At 41.3% G+C, this 23,854-nt stretch overlaps 1 protein-coding gene across 3 annotated transcripts in view; it reads left to right on the top strand.

Moving 5' to 3' along the window:
• The first annotated feature begins 542 nt into the window (after positions 1-542).
• The window catches only part of JHY (junctional cadherin complex regulator), a 60,801-nt gene continuing 37,489 nt past the window's right edge, over positions 543-23,854 (top strand). For all 3 annotated transcript variants that reach the window (XM_061203288.1, XM_061203287.1, XM_061203286.1), the window contains exons 1-2: positions 543-856; positions 15,343-15,862. In XM_061203288.1, coding sequence (XP_061059271.1) covers positions 543-856; positions 15,343-15,862 — 834 coding nt within the window. The remainder of the gene's footprint in view (positions 857-15,342; positions 15,863-23,854) is intronic.

The raw sequence follows: 23,854 nt of genomic DNA, 5'->3' as shown, positions 1-23,854 counted from the left end.
TACTCTACTTCTCTCCCCCTCCTTTATTTTCCAAAAGGCAGACCCTGAACCTGTTTTACTCTGTCCATAAATACTACTGAACATGGCGTATTTATATCAGTGCCCTGGGTCTTGGAAATAAGGCATTGAAGTACTGTCCATAATTAGCCATTTTGCTTTGTCCGGGCTTATCTGTAACAGGGCCTTGGAAGCTCAAAAAAGGAATCCAGTCATTTAATTTTCTCAATAAAGCTGCATTTGATTACTCAGACTGTTTATGAGCTCTACATCAGATGTGTTTCTGTAGAGAGAAAAACATAATAGTTTTTCCAATAGACCTTTCTCATACACACAAAAGGGGGCATACAAAAGCCTGCAGGTAATAACAAGTTTCTCTTATTTAATTTTTTGATTAACATTGGAATTAAAGAGATTTCGGTAGTCACAGAGTAACATAAATATAATTTTTTTAGGCAAATTCTTTTGCGAGCCACGACTTTAAATATTCAGCCAGCTGCTGCCATCCACAAGAGTATCCCTGTTCATTTTTGTATTTTCTCAAGATGATTCATAGTAAATTAATTCCCAAGCTCTCTATTCAGTCTCCTGTTCATCACATCAACTTAAAGGTCCAGTCCACAGAGCCACCTTTTAAGAAAGAAGACTTACATTTGATTTCAAAAGACTCCTTGGAATCTGATTCAGAAAGCCTCACTCAAGAGACCAAGTCCCAGTCTAAACCTGAAGACCGAATTCAGGACAACGACATGGACCCTGACAGCTTAGAGGAGGAGAACTTGAGTGAGACGGAAGAGGAAGCAAGCAGAAAAGCAGCTCAGACAAACCTCCATACCCAAGATGCTGGTGCGAATAACAGGTAAGGATTGGCTTGTGTAAGAAAACAGTGGGTTCCGAAATGCATTGTTACATAATTACTGGTACTGTCCCAAGTGAAAGTAAGGACAGGCTCTTGGTTTTCGTTTTTTTGTTTTTTGTTTTTAATTTTTATTTTATATTGGAGTGTAGTTGATTTACAATGTTGTGTTAGTTTCAGGTGTACAACAAAGTGATTCAGTGATACATACACATATATCTGTTCTTTTTCAGATTCTTTTCTCATATAGGTTATTACAGAATATTGAGTAGCGTTCCCTGTACAGTAGGTCCTTGTTGATTATCTGTTTTGTACATAGTAGTGTGTACATGTTAATCCCAAACTCCTAATTTATCCCTCTCCCCACCCTTTCCCTTTGATAACCATAAGTTTATTTTCTAAGTCTGTGAGTCTGTTTCTGGACAGGCTGTTGTAATGAGCACCTTTGTAGTGTGTGTGAGACAGGTCTCCAAGCAGCTAAGGACAGCTTGGAGCCAAGATTTTTGTCACATTCATTTCTATTTAAAAAAAAAAAGCATGGACTTCCCTGGTGGTGCAGTGGTTAAGAATCCACCTGCCAATGCAGGAGACATGGGTTCAAGCCCTGGTCTGGGACGATCCCACATGCCACGGAGCAACTAAGCCCGTGCACCACAACTACCGAAGCCCACGTGCCTAGAGCCCGTGCTCCGCAACAAGAGAAGCCACCACAATGAGAAGCCTGCCACTGCAACGAAGAGTAGCCCGGCTCGCCGCAACTAGAGAAAGCCCACGCACAGCAACAAAGATCCAACACAGCCAAAAACAAAAAAATAAAAAAAAAAAAAGCATAAGAAGAGAATAGTTATTAATAATAAGGGCATTTGCATTTCTTATGCTCCTTATTTCCTGTCCATATTCCAAGTGTCTCCACTGCTATGACCTCACCTTGGAGACATCCCAGAAAGCCTGGTCTAGCGGAATGCCATGACTTGGAGCCAGGTGGTCTTGAGTTGGTCCAGGCACTGCCGTTTAGTGGATAATTTGAAATAAGTCCCTTCAGTCTTTTGAGGCTCACTCTTTCTCATCTGTCAAATGAGCCAGCCTGCTTCTCTCACAGGATTGCCATCACTGTCAGTAAAGGACGTTCTGGGGGTAGAAGCCTACCTGAGCTAGGAGAGGTCTACCTTCCCGGGCTTATATAATCACATGAAGATTTAATTTCTAATAATCAGTACTTATGGGGTATTAAGTTTAGGCTGCAAGCCACCAAAACATCTAAGAGGGTTTAAATGAGTACAATAGTACTCAGTTTTAATGAAAATATAAATGATATGCTAGAGTACTGAAGTTAAAAGCTATTGATTAGACAGGGGTCTTGGGATGGTGGTAAAGTACAGAGCATCTGAAGCAGACCATGTGGGTTCAAACTCTGCCACTGACCAGCTGTGTGACCTTGGCCGAGCCCGATTGAACCCTCTGCCTCAGCTTCTCCTCAGTAAAAATGGGATAGCAATAATAGTTACCTCAGAGTTACCGTGAGGCTAAAATAAGTCTATGTATATATATAAAAAGTGCTTCGAACAGTGACTATAGGTTCTATATGTGTTAGATGTTTTTTAAATTAGGGTTAAAGTAAATTGAGGAAAGTTTATTGGAAGGCCTAGAACTTGGGCAGGCAGGGTTTTGGAGACTAGGTAAGATTTGGGAAAAAAAGAATAGAATTAGAATGAATGTGTGTGGCACGTCGAGCCCCACTTGATGGCAGAGGATCTGTTCTGAGTGTAGGGAAAGTAGACAGAGGAGGGGCCTGCTGACAGGGACTGTCGTGGAGTGCCCCCAGCCCACGCCGCGGGTAGGACGTGGAACACAGAACTCAAATGACGTGTCCCAAGAATGCAGTCACAGCGAAGACTCGTGCGGGAGTCAGAATGAGAGCCCAGCCCTGAGTCTTTTTCTTCCTTTCGTCTTTCCCTCTTTCTCTCTTTCACTGGAAATGTCAAGTTGAATCGAGCTCATTTGCTTCTTAGGGGATCTCACAGTACAGTACAGTAAGTCCCCTACCTACGAACCTTCAAGTTGCAAACTTTCAAGGATGCGAATGTATTATAACCCTATTACAGTACAGTACTCTACAGCCGATTGTGTTAGTTGGGCACCTAGGCTAACTTTGTTGGACTTACGAACAAATTGGACTTACGAACTCGCTCTTTGTATGTCCACTGTACAAGTGATAAATGCTATAACTGAGGTGCAGCCATAGAGCTGGGGGGCGAAAGAGGGGCTTAGGAAGGCTTTAACCAGCCAGCCACCCCGGACTGGACTGGGTTGGGCACACCCGGAGGAGAAAATGCAGGTTCTTGGGGAGGGCAGTGAGATGAAGCAGTGTTCAAGGAAGATTATTCTGCAAGCTGGTACATTATGAATTAGAGGGTAAAAACACAGTGGACAAAGAGACCACCAGATGGTAATAATTACAATGACAACAATAACAGTAATGACGTCTCTTTTGAAAGGCCATCTCTTTTGAAGAATTTCACTCAATTCTTCATTGTAATCCTGCAAGAAAGTGCTGCTATTCCCATTTTACAGATTAGGAAGATGAAGCTGGCAGAGATGAAGTCACCCAACATCAGAGTGCTTTGTTATTGATGTTGAGGTGTTTTTTTAAATACTTTATTTATTTCATTTATGTATTTTGGCTGCGCCGTGCAGCTTGCAGGATCTTAGTTCTCCGACCAGGGATTGAACCCGAGCCACAGCAGTGAAAGCATGAAAGTGCCAAGTCCTAAGCACTGGACCGCCAGGAAATTCCCCGAGTTTTTTAATCAAGAAAAAATTCTAACCTACAGAAAAGTACAGAGAAAAATACCATCTCACCCTTATTGCCATGTTTGTTTCAGATATATTTTTTAAAACATAAAATGCTACAGATAGTTTCCTGGTTCCCCTTCTCAAATCCGTCCCCGTCTTCCTCTCAGAGATAACCAATGCATCAATACATACATCAATACATACTCTTTTTTTTTTTTTGGCTGCGCCATACGTTATGGGGGATCTTAGTTCCCTGACCAGGGATCAAACCCTCGCCCCCTGCAGTGGAAGCACAGAGTCTTAACCACTGGACCACCAGGGAAGTCCCAACTTACATATACTCTTATATGAGTGTATATCCTTCGTAGCAATCTTTTATTCATTTCCTTCATAGGTAATTTATCATTAGTGGAGACATATGTGTATAAAGAATTGATAGGACTTGGTGACAGTTTAGAACTGGGGTTGGAAGGAACAAGAAAAGGCACAGATTACTTTAAGGTTCTAACAACAATAGCATTTATAGAATGCTTGTCCCGAGCCCATCCTTGTGCCAAACGCTTTACATGTATCATCTCATTTAATCCTTATGGCAGCCTCAACAGGTGAACACTATAATGATCCCATCTTGAAGATTGCAAATGAGGCTTAAAGAAACCGGTTATGTTATACCCATTTATTCCACTGGGTGAGTGGTGGAACAGAAAACTCCTGCAGTCTGACTCTCTGCTTTAAACCAGGGGTCCCCAACCCCCGGGCCGCACAGCAGGAGGTGAGCGGCGGGCCAGCGAATGAAGCTTCATCTGCTGCCCCCCATCGCTCCCCATCACTCGCATTACCACCTGAACCATCCCCCCCTCCCCAACCCCTACCCCCGTCCATGGAAAAATTGTCTTCCACAAAACCGGTCCCTGGTGCCAAAAAGGCTGGGGACCTTTAAACCATGTTTGTATTGTAGCTCTAATCTAAGAGAGTCATAGTCTCCTAGGTAATAAATGGTGCTTTTATTTACTACGGGGGTGGGAGGGGCATCGGAAAAGAAATATCTTTTGTGGTGGATAGGTATTCTTGTCTGTACTTTTACGATGAAGAAACCAAGGCAGGGATCCATTACGTGACCTCATTTCCCCAATGTTGAGTTTTTCCTCTTTGAATGGGGCTCAGAGACCTGACTTTAACCTTGCTTTTTAGCCAAGGACAATGTAAATACCACTCAATATATTGCAAAATAAAAAACCATACTTACAAAGTCAAAAGCATCGTTACGGCCTTGGTCTTCTGATTCAGAGATCCTTAAATAATGGTATTTTCCTTGGACGGATTTGCCTTGGAAATCCTTAATGATAGACTATAATCCCCAGGGTTAGAATGGGTTACAGCCCTAGTAATTGTTTGGCTGTACAGTGCTTCATACGTTGAACATTTACAGGACCAGTTCTGTACTACAAAGGAAAGCTGAACTGAAGCATTTAGCCAAGTAATGCCTCAAAAATATCCTTCAGGTGAGTGTTTTGTTACTGGCCCCTTTCTCTGCCTCACTTTAGTCTTGGAAACCTTTCTTAGGTGTATTGTTACTTGGATTTGAGTAGTTTACTAGCCATGAAATAGACAAATTGATCTCAGGCTCTCAGTATGAAATCCAAGAAGACTTTCATTTCTGTCAGGTAGATGGCATTCTGGGAATTGTAGTTCAAAATAATTAGTCAAAGCCTTGCCTTAAAACGGAAGAAAATCTCTTTCTTCTTGCTTTTATGGGCAACCGTTTTAAAAGCTGCCTGACAAAATCACTTGAGCCCTACTCTTGTGTTTTGATGTTACTAGAACCCCCTCAAAGCAATTACTCCCTTGTTCCTCAGCAAAGTCAAGCCACAGTTCGATGGATATGGATTAGAGAAAACCTTTTACTTAATGGAAATTGGAGCAGCATTGACTGCAGTGAATGAATCAAGAGTGGAAAGAGGATCTTCATATGATAATCCTTAAACCCCACTCCAGAACTAGCCCCATGACACTCGGCACTCAGAAGAAAGAGATCAATGTAATTCCTAGAGCATTAGAAATAACCTCTTCAGCTCTGGGGCCTTCTGAAACCTCATATGTTAAAAAAAAAATCAGAAAGCAGCAGTACAGTAACTAGTATATGTGTTTGATAAGGTCTTATTTACAAAAATACTTCAATATAATTAGCTACCATTTGTAGGACTATTTGCTTGATATATACTATCTCATTTATCCTTACAAGAGGCTCTTAGATATCGGCATTATTATCCCCATTTTGCAGATAAGGAACCAAGGCTCTGAAAGTTGTGTAGGTGTACGTAGCTACTAAGTGGCAGAGCCAGAAATTTAACTGAATGAACTCTCTTTTAACATCCAAGTCTGAGCCTCTAATTATAAGTATCTAGATAGGTGATCAAGGGCTGATCTGGTAAAGGATTCAGTTTTGCTCTCTAGCAAAAATTAAAGGTATAACAACTTCAATATGGACTAAACTGAGGCCAGATTAAACATGCATGTAAAATTATAAATTTTAGTAAAGTAATACAAATTTATAAAGGATCCTGTGCCCTCAGAATACTATAAATATTAATGGCATTTTACCTTGGGCGGTAAGGTCATAGAGCCTATATTCTTCAGCAGCTCTCCTGGGAAACGGAATGTTTTCATTCATTGAGATCTCTCTCATCACCTGGGAAGTGTAGCCTTCACAAAAGATCCCACGTTCTGTCTCATAAACCGCCGTGTGCCAGAAATGACTGGGTGGGAGATAGGCACAGTAAGGTATTCTTAGTTGAACTGAATTTCAGAATTGTCTGAAGGTAAGAAAAGGACTCAAGAATAATAATCTGAATTTTTATGGTGGTGTATAATTTTTCCTGTCAAACACTTTCATATATAGTTGACTCTTGAACAAAATGGATTTGAACTGAGCGGGTTCACTCATATAAGGAATTTTTTCAATAAATAGTACTGCAGTAGTACAAAATCCACAATTGGTTGAATTAGTGGATGTGGAACCATGGATACAGAGGGCCAGCTCTGGGACTTGAGCATCTGTGGAATTTGGTATCCTCTGCGTGTCCAGGACCCAATCGCTCGCAGATACCAAGGGACCACTGTATGTTGTTTCCGATTAATAATACAAGAATCAAGTGAAATATTGAATGATGATGTCTAGGACTTCGATAGCAGTATGGGATAAGCAAAACAGAAAGTGGGTAGACTTAGTAAAAACTAAAACTCAGTATTTTAATTTCCCCCTCCAATTTCCCAGACTGTTTTGTAGGACACATTGGATATATTTAAGCTGAGGGGAGATTACTTCCTCTCATAAGTGTTGTAGAGTTTTGTTTTTTTGGTTTTTTTTTTTTTTTGCTCTGGTTGGGAGAGTAAATGTGACACTTGAGGCTAGATCTAATATTCTAGTATAACCAAGAACATTCTGAGAGCTTCCAGGAGTCGACTCTCATTCCTGTTAGTTTCTAGCAACATTCATCCATGTTGATTTATATTGTCTTGATTAGGTAGATTTTCAATTTAAGGCCATTGGCTGGCCAACCTCTTTCAAATACATTCTACTATATACCGAATTCTAGGGGTTTCACACAGTATTTGGGGATAGCTACTAGCGTTTCGGTTATTTATTTCTGATCACATGGGTATAGTCATAGCAGAGAAGTGACTTGTCGTAGGTATTATCATTGCTGTTTTTTTAATATAAATTTATTTATTTATTTATTTTTGGCTGCATTGGGTCTTCATTGCTGCGCGCGGGCTTTCTCTAGTTGTGGCGAGCCGGGGCTACTCTTCGTTGCGGTGCTCAGGCTTCTCACTGCGGTGGCTTCAGTAGTTGTGGCACACGGGCTCAGTAGTTGTGGCACGCAGGCTCAGTAGCTGTGGCATGGGCTCTAGGTGCACAGGCTCAGTAGTTGTGGCACACAGGCTTCAGTAATTGTGGCACACAGGCTTCAGTAGTTGTGGCTCGCGGGCTCTAGAGCACAGGCTCAGTAGTTGTGGCGCACAGGCTTAGTTGCTCCGCGGCATGTGGGCTCTTCCCAGACCAGGGCTCAAACCCTTGTCCCCTGCATTGGCAGGCAGATTCTTAACCACTGCGCCACCAGGGAAGTCCCATCATTGCTGTTTTATGCTCACTTGCTCACAAACTGTGCAGCAGTCAAACCCTGATGTGCTCCTCAGAGCAGGCACGGTGCCATCGTGACAGACAAGCAGAGGAGGGAGTAAGGCGTGTGCCTGGGCATGAATTGTGTCTATCAGAGGCACAGTCCCCGCCAGAAATGCTAAAGCCACTGTGACTCCTGGGATTTTATTGCCCTCGGAGACGACCACGAGTTCCTTTCTAGCTTATTTCCAAATGGGGATGCATTACTGTGTTAAAATAAGTAAATAAATAGTCAGTTTGAAACCCCACAAAGTGTAATTTAAATTTACATCACCTGCAATCCTGCAAGTTTATCAAGAGGATTAGGAAGGTTGTAACCAATGGATTGAATTTAAAATAAATGTTTTTTTCCCAATGCTTGTATACATCGCTGAGTTTCGCATGATAGGCCCAATTCAATTTAAAAATTAGTGAATTCTGAGAGCTGTTAGGACTCTTAAAGGTCAGTCTATTCCTTACTGTAAAAGGAGAAACCTGAGGCCTGAAGTGCATAACAAATTCACCCAAGTTCACACAGCTGCTCAGTGGCAAAATCTGGACCAGGACCCAGGTGTCAAGACCCGTCTAGTGCTTTTTCCCATGAAGTCACAGCTACCTGGCAATTCTGTTGCTGTAAATATCTGGCATTTAAAATACAAGAGACTCTATCTAAAGAAAGTGTATGCACCTGGAAATGTTGTAAATCTGGGTCCCTGGCTTTTAGCCATTGTTTCTGGAGAATGAAAAGAATATCCAAGCCTTCCACAGAAAATGTCTGGCTTGAGCACTGTGAACTCTCACTGAACGAGAGGAATTATGTTTCTAAATATGTTCTGTGTCATACAGCATTTCCCTTGTGAAGATGCAGCCTTTGTTTCACATAAGATAATCTTAATTAGAAACGAGGTACTAGAATTTTACATTGCAATTACTAACACGCCCTCTTAAGATAATTTATTTTCATTTAACACTCAGATTGTCCTTGAATCAAGACTGGTACTAATAAGAACTTGGGGCAAATATCTGGTTATTTTGCAGCCATAAACCTGTTGTCAAAAAGAAAAAAAAAAGGGACTTTAGTTGGAATTATCTAAACTATATAATTGCAGTAAATAAAATTCACCAGATAACAATCCAGTCCCTTCACTTGAGTGTGTTTCTAAAGACAGTCTTTGGCCTTCGGTTCATTAAACTACCTTTCTTCTATTAAGATGTTTAATATTTTTAGCAGAATAAATGCCTGCATTAAATGAAATTTTCTGGGTTGTAAATAGCCTCCCCAAAGCATTTCAGTATACTTGTGGAACCATTTTATTTCATACTTGCAAAAGTGATTTTTTAATCCTTTGGATTTATTTCATTTTATTTACTTAAAGCTGTTGATAAAAAGATTAAGATGAGCACAGAACTCAGAAATCCTTGGAAACAATTGTCAGTTTTATAGCTCCTTAAAGAAGCATTAAAAACTTTACACTTAAACAGAAATTGAATTTGCTGTTCATATGCATAAAAGATTTAATGGCATATAAATTGGGAATAATTGTTCTGTTTAAAAGGATTAAATTAAACCTAAATCAATAATAACATGTGCAGTTTCAATTTAACTGCCTACTTAAAATAAAGTGGCAAATAAATAACTGCTAAATGATTAACAGCAATGCTTTTATTCACCTCCTCGACAGGCAAAATGGCCAGTTATTGAATATTTTACTATGAGTGCAAAGGATGTTCATTGTACTAGAAACATGCTCTAATTTTAGTAATTTTTTGATTGAATACTAAACTGAATATGAGGCTCTTCGTCAAATGGAGATTTGATTTTATTTGGACTGAAGTTGTCACAGTCATGTTCAAATATGGTCCATTAGAGCCAGCAGATAGGATGGCATATGCATATGAGACCACCCTCCCCTTCCTCTCTGCATCCGTTTCTAACCTGGGCATCTGAAGGGCAGACCTGGCATCTGTTGTCTGAACAGCAACAAAAGCATTGTGTACTCATCGTCTGTGTAACCTTCCTATCAAATGGGGAGGGAATGAGGTGTTTTGTGTGCACACGATTACTGACGAAGGAGCACTTCACACTCATTTTGTTCCAGTGTGTTGACCTGGACCACACAACACAATTGAGCTTCTCTGCACACAAGCTCAGAACAATGGGGTTCTTTAGCATCATGTTCTATTTCAACCATTAGATTTGTTTCTGTGAAGTATTACAGCTTTCCATGCTCGATAGTTTGCAAAACATAAACTCCCATTTGTCTCAACATATGGTTTCCATCAAAAGGGGAAGAAAGGGGCATGTTTTAAGATAATCATTGCAGGTGTACACGGTACAGTGTAATTAAAGCTCTTAGAAGAGCCACATTTTCCGATTCTCATCTTGTAAATACACATTATTAGAGTGTCTCTTCAAACGATTGGTTCAAAAACATCTTTCGCAGCCAGGGCAACTCATTATGTCTGATTTGTTTCAAACCCTTCTGTATTTTCTAGGTTTCACTTAAAATATCAGTCTTTTCCAGGGCATGTGAGATTGCTTCCGTGGGCATGTAAGAATGGCAATTTGTTGAGGCTAGAAATTACAGCTCTTTCTGAAGGTCTAAAGTAATTGAATTCTCCCAGTTTTATCTTCCTCATCATCTTTCAGCAGTTCTTAAAATATCTCATCATGTGGAAACACTGACATTTCTTAATCCCATTTCCTAAATTACAGTTCAAACAGATTCTCAGTGCTGCCTAGGTCGTGGTAAAAAAAAATTGGATTTTTAAAGATAAGTGTTCATTCTTTCAGGCCACTAAGGTGCCACTTAGTGCATCACGAGCCAACTTCGTGTCCTGGAAATAACTTAAGCCCTAGGGAGAGAAGAATCCCATGAGATCCATCAGGAGGAAGCCATAGTACACACCAGTGTTGTGTCATGGTGACAGAATACAACACACAGCAAGCGAAGACCAGTGATGGAGCTTGTTGGCATGTGCTTTTATAACCGGCCCTTCCTGGGGCCTTCCTTACTCCATGCCGAGAACATAGTTCTAAGCATAGATACGTATATAAATGTGCTTAATACTCTCAACGACTATGAGGTAGGTACTGTTATTTATTTTTTTTAGGTAGGTACTATTATTATCCTCATTTTATTGATGAGGAAGCTGAAGCACAGAGAAGTACAATAACCTGCCCACACTCCCACGGTAACTGGTGGCACCAGGGATTGAGCGCAGGCAGTCCGATTCTAGGACCCTTGTCCTTTGACTTTCTACGGTACCATTTCTCAGAACCAAAATACTCCATACCATTTATTCCATGAGACTGAGGGGTGTCTATAGCCCTGACTGTGGACATAACGCCATCATCAACTAATGCTAGTTAAGTCTGGTGACCAGTCTGAGTGCCAGTTTTCTTAGTATAACTGCAGAGATGGAAGTCAGGGACTCCATTTCCTTCAATCATCAAAGACTACCTATTTGTTAAAAAGAGTGGGCATTCCTCGCTTATTGACTTGTGAGTTCATCATAGGATCACAGAACAAGAGAGTTGGAATGGACTTTGACATATCATCTAGCAACTGGATCTGGAAATAAGAGGTCAACATATTTTCATTGATAAACAAGGTCTGTCCTCCTCGTTTAAATGCCCATAACATTCTGTACTTCTTTCTGCATCTAGTTTATTACTTGATTATTACTGTTGGTACATAAGATCCGTCTGCCTGTCTTCCTCACTTAGCAGCCAGTTCCATCCACCTGTTTCTGTTTCACTCACCGCTCACCTCCAGTGCCTAGTACGTGGGGAGCCACTCAGTACATATTTGTTGACTGGCCAACTGACTGACCGACCAATTCACTAACTCCCCTAAGGCAGGCCCTGCAACAACACCTGCTTCACCACCACCTCTGGGATTGGCTGTGTGATACAGGGTGAGTTACTGGACAGGAGCCAGATCCCAGGGCCAACTGCCAGGGTCTATATCCCGGCTCCACCACGTATTAGCTCTGTGACCTTGGAAAAGTGACACTCCAAGCCTGTTTCTTCATCTATTAAATGGGCATAATAATAGCACCTCCCCATAGGGTTGCCGTAAGGAGACAACTAGAGATTCACTGTAAGCTTTCCCTAGATCAGCATGTAGTAGTGTGTGCTATCTTCCCAAAGCCAGCACTCTACAACTCACCCAGAAAAGCAGCAAGACAGTGGGCTCCAATAACGTGTGTTACTTTTAAAGGTTGCCAACCCCTGCTCTAAAGAGTGCAGAGGACAGGGCTACCTGTTCTAAAACTTTGCCCCAAAAAACCATATGGCCTCTGTACATAATCCTTTCCAAAAACTCATCACTTTGCCTATCCAAAAGTATTTGTCTTACTATAACATCTTTGCTCTCTAATTAAATGATTTTTGCTTAATTAAATAAATCCAAACTCTCAAGTTAATGTAGTTAAGCCAAACCCTTCACAGAGTTTACAAAGCCCTTCAAGATTTCACCTCTGCTTAAGCCTGAGTTCTAATCCTCCCTCCATTTTATCCACGTAGAATTTGTTCTTTGAAAGCCCCATGTTCTCTCTCCCCTCCATTCCTTTTTACGTGTTGTTTCCTCAGCCTGGCTTACACTTCCTGCCCTTCTTAGCCTTCGGTCTCAGCTAAGCCATCACTTCCTTCAGAAAGCTTCCCTTTCTCCCAAGATGGGATTGGATGTCCCTCCTGAGTCCTGATGGCCCCATGCTCCTCATCAGGGCACTCATCACTCTAATCACAAATAGCTCATTTCCTGGTCTGTATCCCCCACTAGGCTGTGGGCTCACCACTGTATCCCCCTAACTTAGTATGTGCTCAATAAATATAGAATCAGTGAACGAGCAAATGCATGAGGAAAGTTAAATTCTGTCGAATCAAGTGAATGAATGAACGAGGAGAGTTAGACTCACTTTTTCCTTTCAATATAGATACGGGAAATGGCATGTTTCTTCATTTCAAAAAATCTTTATATCTTTATTTACTTGAAGATGTACTTTCATCTTTTCTTCCCCGTCTAAACAACCACTGCTGAACCTTATACTTAATGCAGCACAAGATAAGCCCTAAAATCATTCACTGATTTGGTTCAATGCAGGAAGTTTTTCTGCATGTTTAGATTCTAATTTACTGCTGTTGGGTTTTTTTAAAAATAAATATCTAATGCTCAGTTATTGATTGAAGCATCACTTGTTGCCTCTTCTGCCCATAGCACAGGGTAGAGGTTAGGGAAAGAAGGATAACCCTCTGTCCCTGCTGCCCAGGACCTTAACCAGGTGAGGAGATACGGTTGCCATAGTGAAATGTGAAATAAGCACAAATACAGAACATGAAGTAAGCTATATTGTCTCATTTTGATTTTATGCCACCTTGAGCAATAAACAGAACAAATATAATTGATCCCTACTTACAGATGAGAGAAACCAGCTCGGAGGTGACATGATTTGCCAGCTGATGCACAGATAGGTAGTGGCAAACCCAGAACTTAAGCCCAGGTCTGTCCAGTCCCAAATCTAGATTATGCCCTGCTCGCCCCCTCCCTGCCCCTGGGACACTACATGCCCAGTGACCCTTGGAGCCAAGTGAAAGGCAGGGCCAAAAACTCCTGTAAGTTCACGTGAGGGGACATCACATGGAGAAACCTTCTCAAAGCCTCAGAGGCAGGTAGCCCTGTGGAGTTTCGGGAGTGGCAAGTTGCACGGTTTGATGTCGATTTCCTGACAAATGTGGACCATCTCCATTCAGGCACTTTGCTGGAGGAGAATATCATTTTTCTTCCCTGGGTGGAAAAGGAAGAGCAGCCTATCCCAAGAAGTTTTCCATCTTAATATGCGAACTAAAAATTCAAAGTGACAAGGGGAATTCCCCGGCAGTCCAGTGGTTAGGACTCAGCGCTTTCACTGCCGTGGCCCGGGTTCAATCCCCGGTCGGGGAACTAAGATCCCATCCCGCAAGCCTCGCAGCGCAGCCAAAAAAATAAAAAAGACACTAAAAATTCAAAGTGACAATTAAGCAAGACATAGGAGTTGGGGCTTTCTGCTCTAGTTTCTGCTTTACATCAAATCAAAGAACTCTAGGTCCACATTAAGAAGACTAAATTAACATTAGGGGCACCATTAGTTTGTTTACCCAGCATAAAATTATGTCCTCTATAAATGGGAATATCAAATAGCATAAAAAGCCCAGGTGATTTACATTTTCTTTTTGATTAGAGGATTGCATCTACTGTACCAAGGAAGGAAAATCTCTCCCATTTAGCTTTTGAAGATCAAAGCAGCCATTAAATATGCCATATTACCAGCATTTTTTTTTCTTTTTTGGTTAAGACTAGGAGGTACTTTACAAATTGAGATCGTCATGGAGAAAAGGGAGGACTTTATTTGGGGTCATATGTACTGATTACAGACCAGTTCATTCCCCTCGGGCTGGACCCTGTGCTTAACCTTTTATTCAGATAGGGCTGTCTACAGCTTAAAGCTCACACTGACCTGTCTACTGAGTTTTGTGTACATAGACTTGACCAAGAGAGTACAAACTGAGAGCTTTCAGAGGTACCATCTGATTCCAAAAGTTAGGGATCTTTCTGTAGCACATTTGATAAAATCTACAAAGACGAAATGAAGTCACAAGTAAAAATCACTGATACAGGAGGATGAACCTATGTAGGTATTCAGGTGGGATAAGTCTTGCTTTCCTCCCACGAAAGGCTCAGACTGAGTCGTTGTTCAGGCAACAGTCGAATTTCCCTTCCCAAATAAACAGCTAAATGTGTAGCTCACTAGCTAAGTGTGAAATCCATTTTATCTTCAGCAGCTTGTTACTTATTCAACTTATGGTGTGTCTTAAGTAATAGCATTCCTTGCATCCAGGCCATTTACTGGTTTAACATTATAGACATTTGTTTTCCAGCATATAGAAATTAACCATCCCCCATTTTTTTTAAATCACTGAATTGTACACTTTATTTTTTAAAATTTTAAAAATATATTTATTTTTGGCTGTGTTGGATCTTCGTTGCTGTGCACAGGCTTTGTCTAGTTGCAGCCAGTGAGGGTTACTCTTCATTGGGGTGCGCGGGCTTCTCATTGCGGTGGCTTCTCTTGTTGCGGAGCACGGGCTTTAGGCACGCGGGCTCAGTAGTCATGGCTCGCGGGCTCTAGAGCGCAGGCTCAGCAGTTGTGGCGCACGGGCTTAGTTGCTCCGCAGCATGTGGGATCTTCCCGGACCAGAACTCGAACCCGTGTCCCCTGCATTGGCAGGCAGATTCATAACCACTGCGCCACCAGGGAAGTCCCCATCCCCCATTTTTATTTCATATTTCAATGAACTTAGATAATTATGACTTTTTGCCCTTATGTGTAGTGTGTAGGTCTAATTTGAGCCTGGGATGTGTCTTTCCCATGTAGATAGTAAAAGGAAAACTGTAGGAGAAAGATGGAGATTGATTTCGAATAAGATGATCAGCTAAAGAGAACGAGTAAATCTGTTTGGATAAAGGACTTGACATTTCTTTTCTGCTTTGGGCAGTCAACAACCCATAGAAGACAAATACTCAGCCCTGCGATATGACCCAAATTGGAAGAGGAAAAAAGAGGAAGGGAAGTTGTTGGCTGTGGAAGCATTGCTAGAGTCTGTGAACAGCTCTGCAGAAAATCTGACTTTGAATCCACTTTACCCTTCCAAGGAGACGTCGATGGAACTCTCAGGGGGGAAAGGTGAACAGAAGAAGAGCCCACAGAGCACAGCCTCCTTACTTGGGAGTGAATTTTTAAGCCCAAACTACGAGCATGGTGCCCATCGCAGCGGGCCGTTTTCAGCGCTGAGCAGCAGTGACCCGGAGGAGAAGTCCAGCAACCTCTCTCAGTACTTGAAGAGTTCAAGTTCACATAGTGAGGTATTCCTGCCAGGATCACGCGGCCCTCGGCGAAGGAAGTCCAAACAATATTTTGTGGAAAAAAACAAGCTGACTTTGGGATTACCCACTCCGAAAATGGACTCTTATCTTCAACTTCACAATAAAAAAAGGCGGGAAACTCACCCAGAACAGGTATGTAGCAGCTACTTAAAAATCCCTTCTGAGCACTAGACTGGAATTTACCTGTGTTTGAAATGGCTAGGTATCACTTCCTTTGGGATGGTGACGTCATTGTAACCACCTGGCTGAGTAAAATGAACTCCATGTACCTTGCCCCTCTTTGAAGAATCAGGGGAATTATTCCACAAGTTCTTAAGAGCAAAATAAAAGCCATCAATGGCTTACAGTGCTGTAATTCAATTATTATATTCAAAATGTTTCTATTCAAGGAACCGTAGAATTTTTTTTTAACTGTATGCTCCATTAGATAAAATACAGGGCCGAGAGTTTGATTCCCTATGTTGGTTGCCTTTGTTCCCACTAAGGCACTGGTTTTCAACCCTATTAAATTCCTCCAGTACATCGGAGGTGCAATGACACACTCATATCAATAACAGCAGCTCACTTACAGAAGTGATTCTCAACTTAGATTCTGTATATATACTGGGTGGTAGTGCAAGGAGGACAGGATACAACATGAGTATTTTTTTTTATTATCCAGTCGATTCTATTATCTTTCTATTATCTTTCCAACTTCCATTGATAATCACTGTACTGTCTTTTATCCTGTGCAAATGATGTGATACCATTATAAACTTTAGCCTCCCCATCTATAAAATTGGAATAATAATAAGTGCCGTCCCTGTCTCATCTGATCGTTTTGAGGGTAAATTCTATCCCAGATGATGGATTCAAAACCTGTTGGAGGACTTCCCTGGTGGTCCAGTGGTTAAGACACCACGCTTCCACTGCAGGGGGCACAGGTTCGATCCCTGGTCGGGGAACTAAGATCCCGCATGCTGTGCGGCACAGCCAAAAAATAGAAGAAAAAAAAAAGCCTGTTGGAGCCAGTAAACTTAGTCCTATTTCATGGGTGCACATAAAGATCACATCAGCCCGCTTCCTAGTTGATATGTTCGTGAACATGGAAAACAGTGGCTGGATCAGTGCATCCACCACCCTTATTGAGGAGACAACTTGAAATTCATCACCCACTAATGTGGGATCATTTTCAAATATGAAGGAGAGGTTATTACATTAAATAGGCATGCCCTTAGACCTCTTCCAAATTCAAACTGGTATTATGTAGAGTACTCTCACCTGTTCTAACCTGTAAGTATTTCCTGATAGAACAAGAGGGATGAGGTGGGTGAATATTTGTGATTTTTTCTTCTTAATTGAGAAACTCCTTATATGGTCTTAAATGATTATGTCACATCCTTCCCTTTGTAACTAATAATAAAACAAAGGAATGGGTGTGTATATTTAGTTGATTATCAACATGAATACTTAGCTGACTTCAAACAGAATTTTTAACATTTTTTTAACAACTTTTTTTTTTTTTTTAATTTTACTTATTTATTTATGGCTGTGTTGGGTCTTCATTTCTGTGCGAGGGCTTTCTCTAGTTGTGGCAAGTGGGGGCCGCTCTTCATCGTGGTGCACAGGCCTCTCACTATCGCGGCCTCTCTTGTTGCGGAGCACGGGCTCCAGACGCGCAGGCTCAGTAGTTGTGGCTCACGGGCCCAGTTGCTCCGCGGCATGTGGGATCCTCCCAGACCAGGGCTCGAACCCGTGTCCCCTGCATTGGCAGGCAGATTCTCAACCACTGCGCCACCAGGGAAGCCCAATTTTTAACATTTTTGACTCAGTTTTAGTTGCTAATGTACTTTTCCATAAAACTTATGTGAAATTTTGAATTTTGCTTGGTTGCTCATTTTAAAATATAAATTCTGTGAAAAATGTTTATAGCCAATAATTTCTCCTAGACTAGGACAATATTTTTCTTTATTTTTAAATGTATTCTCAAAAGAGAAGAGGCAAATAGTGAGGCCAAAAAAATTACTTATATTTCTAATAATAAAAGTGAAAAAAGATTTATTATACACTGTTTAATTGATTTTGTAATTGCTAATTTTTCTTAATGGTTATAACTTAATTTTGCAAACAATATCATGGTGTGTTCCCAGTGATTCCATAGCATAATTTTCTTCTCATTATGCCAAGGAGGAAACTTTAAAGCATTTTAGGCTCGCCCAGTCTGTAAGCTTGTGAATTATTCTTTGAAGTGGCCATTGACCTTGTCCACCACTTTCTCCAGGTTCAAATGTTTAAGGGCTGATTGCTAATTATATTCAAAATTGTTGCTTCACCGTTTTCCAACCTATATTTCCTTCATTTTACTCCTATTCTTTTAAAAAAGGATACAAATTAGTTTGACCTAACAATGATAGAATGATAGGTGTAACTTGTTTATTGAATTATAGTCAGTAGCACGGAATGTGTTCCTTTCAAATCATTATTTATATATGCAGTATGTGCAGGTTTTTCTACCAGTGCAGATTATATGTCCCCTGATGGGCAGGAACTATGCTTTGTATTTATTTTTAACCTTCATGGTAATTAGCCTAACACATTGTAAGGGCTCAGTAAGTATATGGGAAATGAAACGTGTCTGTCTTCCATCACCTCCAAACTATTCACCACCTCCTTCTCTTTACTGTGATTTGAAGTTTAGGTGGGAGAAACGGTATTTCTAGAGCAGTGGTTTGAAATTCTGGCTGGATATTAGATTCGTCTGAGAAAAAAACCCAAAGTGATTCTCAGCTCTACCCAGACCCGTTTACATATCTGGGTGAGATCCCGAGCATCAGTATTTTTTTTTAAAGATCCTCACGTGGTTCTAATATGAAGCCAGGTTTGAGAAGCATTGTTCCAGACTAGTGCAGTGGCTTTTGTCCTTGGCTTCACATTGGAATCACCTGGAAAATGAAGAGAATACTGGTTCCTTGGCCTGCAGCCCTGAAACTCTAATTTAAGTCATCTGGGGTACACTGTAAGCATGGGGAGCTGTCAGAGCTCCCCAGGTGTTCCTAGTGTTTCATTAAGACTGATCTAGAGGGCTTCCCTGGTGGCGCGGTGGTTGAGAGTCTGCCTGCCAATGCAGGGGACACGGGTTCGAGCCCTGGTCTGGGAAGATCCCACATGCCGCGGAGCAACTAGGCCCATGAGCCACAATTACTGAGCCTGCGCGTCTGGAGCCCGTGCTCCGCAACAAGAGAGGCCACGATAGTGAGAGGCCCGCGCACCGCGATGAAGAGTGGCCCCCGCTTGCCGCAACTGGAGAAAGCCCTCGCACAGAAACGAAGACCCAACACAGCCAAAAATAAATAAATAAATAAATAAATAAAATTTAAAAAAAAAAAGAAAAGCAAGGAACATGACTTAAAAAAAAAAAAAAGACTGATCTAGAGCAGTGATTCTCAAACATTAGATGCATCAGAATCATCTGGAGGGCTTGTTTCTGGACCTAACCCAAGGATTTCTATTCAGTAGGGGTAGGGTAGGGCCCAGGGATTTGAATTTTCTACATGGTTCCAGGGGAACGCCACTTCTGCTACCAGGCCAACACTTTAAGAACCACTGATCCTTTTTTCCCTCAAACTTAAAGATACTTATGAACGCCCCGAGGAGCTCGTTAAAATACAGATTTTGATCCAGTAAATCTGGGGTGAGACTCAACAGTCTGCATTTCCATCAAGCTCCCAGGTGATGGCAAGGCTGTTGGTGCTCGGACCACACAGAAAGAACATAAAAGGTTTTTCAGAAACCTACAGTAACAATTGTGTAAGTCAGTACCCATTGACCCTTGATGTTTGCAATGGCTGATCGGATTATTTTGTTGATTTTGGGGGTGGGAGGTAAGAAGTTGGGGTGGCAGGTTTGGAGGCTGTTTTACATTAAGCAGCATCCATCTGGAAGGTTTTCATATTTGAAAGTCTGTTTTCCCCTACTCATTTCTTTGAAAGAGATGACAAATATCTTAAAACTAGAAATATTGAAAGGATAAATGACCTCTGTTGTTCAATGAATGAATAAATGTCAATTACCATTACACAGCCAAGAAAACCCAGCTTTTAATACATCATTTTGTTGCAAGCCTCCATGCCCAGTTGAATCAGACAGGGTCTTAAGCAGTGTACTGTATTTGGGAAGATTTGAAAGTAAGTCTAAGAAGTTCACAACATGCCAGTAAAAAATGTGAACCTTTTTTTTAAAAAAATAAAACTTGAAAAGTTCACATTAAAAAAAACAGGCAAGAATAATAAAGCAGGGATTTCCCTGGTGGCGCAGTGGTTAAGAATCTGCCTGCCAATGCAGGGGACACGGGTTCGAGCCCTGGTCCGGGAAGATCCCACATGCCGTGGAGCAACTAAGCCCGTGTGCCACAACTACTGAGCCTGTGCTCTAGAGCCTGCGAGCCACAACTACTGAGCCCACGTGCCACAACTAGTGAGCCCACATGCCACAACTACTGAAGCCCGCTTGCCTAGAGCCCGTGCTCCACAACAAGAGAAGCCACTGCCATGAGAAACCCACACACCACAAGGAAGAGTAACCCCCGCTCGCCGCAACTAGAGAAAGCCCGCGTGCAGCAATGAAGACCCAATGCAGCCAAAAATAAATAAAATAAAATAAATTTTTAAAAAAAGAATGATAAAGCAAGCTCTGCAAATTAAGAGTCATGAGAGAATCTAGCCCCACTAGATAACAGAGTATATTTTAAGCCTCAATAATTAAATAGTAGGGTAATATTTAATTCATATACAGACAAATAGAAGAACAGAATAGAAAGTCTAGAAATAGAACCAAATTAGTGTGAGAATATATGATCTGATATTATGATTTGATAAAGGCAGGACCCGATTTGAGGTCCAAAATCTACAAAAGACTGATAGATTTGACTACAGTTGACCCTTGGACAACATGGGTTTGATCTGTACCGGTCCACTTATTTGTGGATTATTTAAAAAATACATACTACAGTACTACACGATCTTTAGCTGGTTGAATTCACAGATACAGAACTAAAGATATGGAGGGCTGACTGTAAAGTTATACATAGATTTTCAACTGTGTGGAGGGTCAGTGCCTCTAACCCCCACGTTGTTTGAGGGTCAACTGTACATAAATGTCAAAAGCTTCTGGGGCTTCCCTGGTGGTGCAGTGGTTGAGAATCTGCCTGCCAATGCAGGAGACACGGGTTCGAGCCCTGGTCTGGGAAGATCCCACATGCCGCAGAGCAACTGGGCCCGTGAGCCACAACTACTGAGCCTGCGCGTCTGGAGCCCGTGCTCCGCAACAAGAGAGGCCACGATGGTGAGAGGCCCGCGCACCGCGATGAAGAGTGGCCCCCACTTGCCGCAACTGGGGAAAGCCCTCGCACAGAAATGAAGACCCAACACAGCCAAAAATAAATAATTTTTTTAAAAAAAGCTTCTGCAAGAAAAAAGGCGTAAGAAAGACAAACTATAAAGAACTAGAAAAAATATTTCTAATTCATACCACAGCCAAAACACTAATAGCTCTAATATATAAAGAGCTCCTAGAAATCAATAAGAAAAAGACCAATATCCCAATATAAAAATTCACAAAAGATATGAATAGATAATTCACAGAAAAGTTAATACATATGGCTATTAAACATACAAAAAGATATCCAACTTTGGTCATTATAAGAGAAATCCAAATTAATACTACATTGGGATTCCATTTTTCATCTATAATTAAACCAACAAAATTCCCAATTTTTGCCCAGTTTACCTCTGGGCAAAAAAGTATAGTCAAGCTGGTGAGAGAATAAATTGGATTAACTAGTATGGGGGACAGTTTGTTAATATCTACTTAAAATACAAATACTACATACACTCCTTGAGAAAGCAAAGCATAATGGCCAAGAGTATAGGCTTTCAAGCCAGGTTGGTTGACACTGACACCTGCTGGCCATCTGACCTTGGGCAGGTTGCTTAACCTCTCTGTGCCTCAGTAACCTCATCTTTAAAATGGAGATAATACTAGTACCTTCCTCAAAGGATTATTAAGAAGATTAAATGAGTTAATATATGGAGAGTGCTTAAATCAATGCCTGGCTTATAGTGAGCACTATACACATGTTAGTAATTATTATTTTTTAAATTGACCCAACATCTTCCACTCCCAGGAATGTATCCTAGTTATATGTGTGCAGTTTTGAAATAACCCTTGAACAAAATCATTCATTTCATCCTCATTTCTAATAGCAAAAGATTAGAAAGTACCCAGATGTCTATCATTTGGGGAATGTGTAATAAATTATAGTACATTCATATAACAGAGTACACTGTAGCTATTAAAAAAAAAAATGAGATGTTCCTCATGAACCATTATGGATGGACAACCTATCAGGATTTATTATTACTAAGAGAGAAGCTAAAGTTGTATAGAAGTGTATACAGTACAAAAAAGTGCGGAGGAATAAAAATATACATATCATATTTTCTTGGTATGCTTTAAAAAAGTGAGAAAAGATACATAGGTGGTTAATTGTAGAGGGTGGAGGGGGAGTAGGGTGGGAGCAAAGCTTTTCACTTTATACCTTTCCATATCTCTTATTTTTGAACCATGCCTATGTGTTTACAATATGCAGTGTTTTGTAGGAACCCTGGTAACTTTACACCCCCCTGATTGCTCAGGGTCACCTAAATTGCACTTTTGCTTGAAAATAATGGCTCAGAGTAGAACCACTAATTTTTAAATTCAATTTCTCCACAATCATTTCACCATTTTTCATAGATCTGTTAATCTCACATTAAAATGCACTGGAAAAATCACCTTTGAATACATTGCAAGATCTTAGTCACATGATGTGTGAGGCAAGGAACTGATGTAAAAACCAACACACGCTAGAAGGCTCCTAAGTATCACACTCGGCCAATAACTTTGCTGGTGAATATTCAGTACTTACATTTATTTATGATTTGTTTCATAACCATAAGTATTTGTCTGAAACTCACTAGAATTTGAGTCAATTTATGATCTACCATTAAAGGAAATTGTCTCTTGAACAATGAGCTACCTTTTTTTTTTTTTTTTTTTTGGCTGCGTTTGGGTCTTCGTTGCTGCGTGCGGGCTTTCTCTAGTTGTGGTGAGCGGGGGCTACTCTTCGTTGTGGTGCGCGGGCTTCTCATTGAGGTGGCTTCTTTTGTAGCGGAGCATGGGCTCTAGGTGCGCAGGCTTCAGTAGTTGCGGCACGTGGTCTCAGTAGTTGTGGCTCGCGGGCTCTAGAGCGCAGGCTCCGTAGTTGTGGCGCACGGGCTTAGTTGCTCCGCGGCATGTGGGATCTTCCCGGACCAGGGCTCGAACCCGTGTCCCCTGCACTGGCAGGCGGATTCTTATCCACTGCGCCACCAGGGAAGTCCTGAGCTACCTTTCTATCTTGATTCTAATGTGACTTTGAAGGCTGATGAAGGCGAAATTTAGTAGGGGCTCAGAAAGGAGCAGTAAGTGCTTTATACATGTTATTCTGTTTTTTCCTTGAAATTTCTTAAAGAAATTACAGATACTTTGCACTGTGCATTGTAGAAAGGTTATTCAATTACCTATGGCCTTCAAAACAATACAAAGTCCTGTGTAGAATCCACTACCCGTGCTGAGCATCAACGCGTCTTTGAGACTGTTGCTGAGGCAGCAGGTAACTCAGCCAACAAGCATTTACTGAACAACAGTGTGTGCTAGGTACTCTTAGTGCTAGGAACGTAACAGAAAATAAGACATGCAGAGCCTGGCCTTCAAGGGACTTACATCCAGTCAGGTGACAGGAAACATGTAACAAAATAACTTCAAGTAGGGATGAACATCTCAAAGGACACTGAATCAACTTTCTTTAATAAAGTAATGAGCAGGGTGTAACTGGGATATTTAGCGAGGTACTTGGGGAAGGGCTCTCTGAGGAGATACCACTCGAGTTGAGACGTGAATGGATGAGAAAGAAAAGACTATGTAAGCTCTGGGGCCCCAGCCTTGGAAGCAGCATTCTCTCCTAGGGAGCAACACAATATAGTGGGAGAAGAGAGGAAACTGAAACAGGACACTGGTTTGGGAGTCAGACTATCATGGGTTAAATGCCGGCTTTTCCGTGTATTGGGT

This window comes from Eubalaena glacialis, chromosome 10 (assembly GCF_028564815.1).
Source record: "Eubalaena glacialis isolate mEubGla1 chromosome 10, mEubGla1.1.hap2.+ XY, whole genome shotgun sequence".
Classification (NCBI taxonomy): domain Eukaryota; kingdom Metazoa; phylum Chordata; class Mammalia; order Artiodactyla; family Balaenidae; genus Eubalaena; species Eubalaena glacialis.
This window is presented reverse-complemented; position numbering and strand designations above follow the sequence as displayed.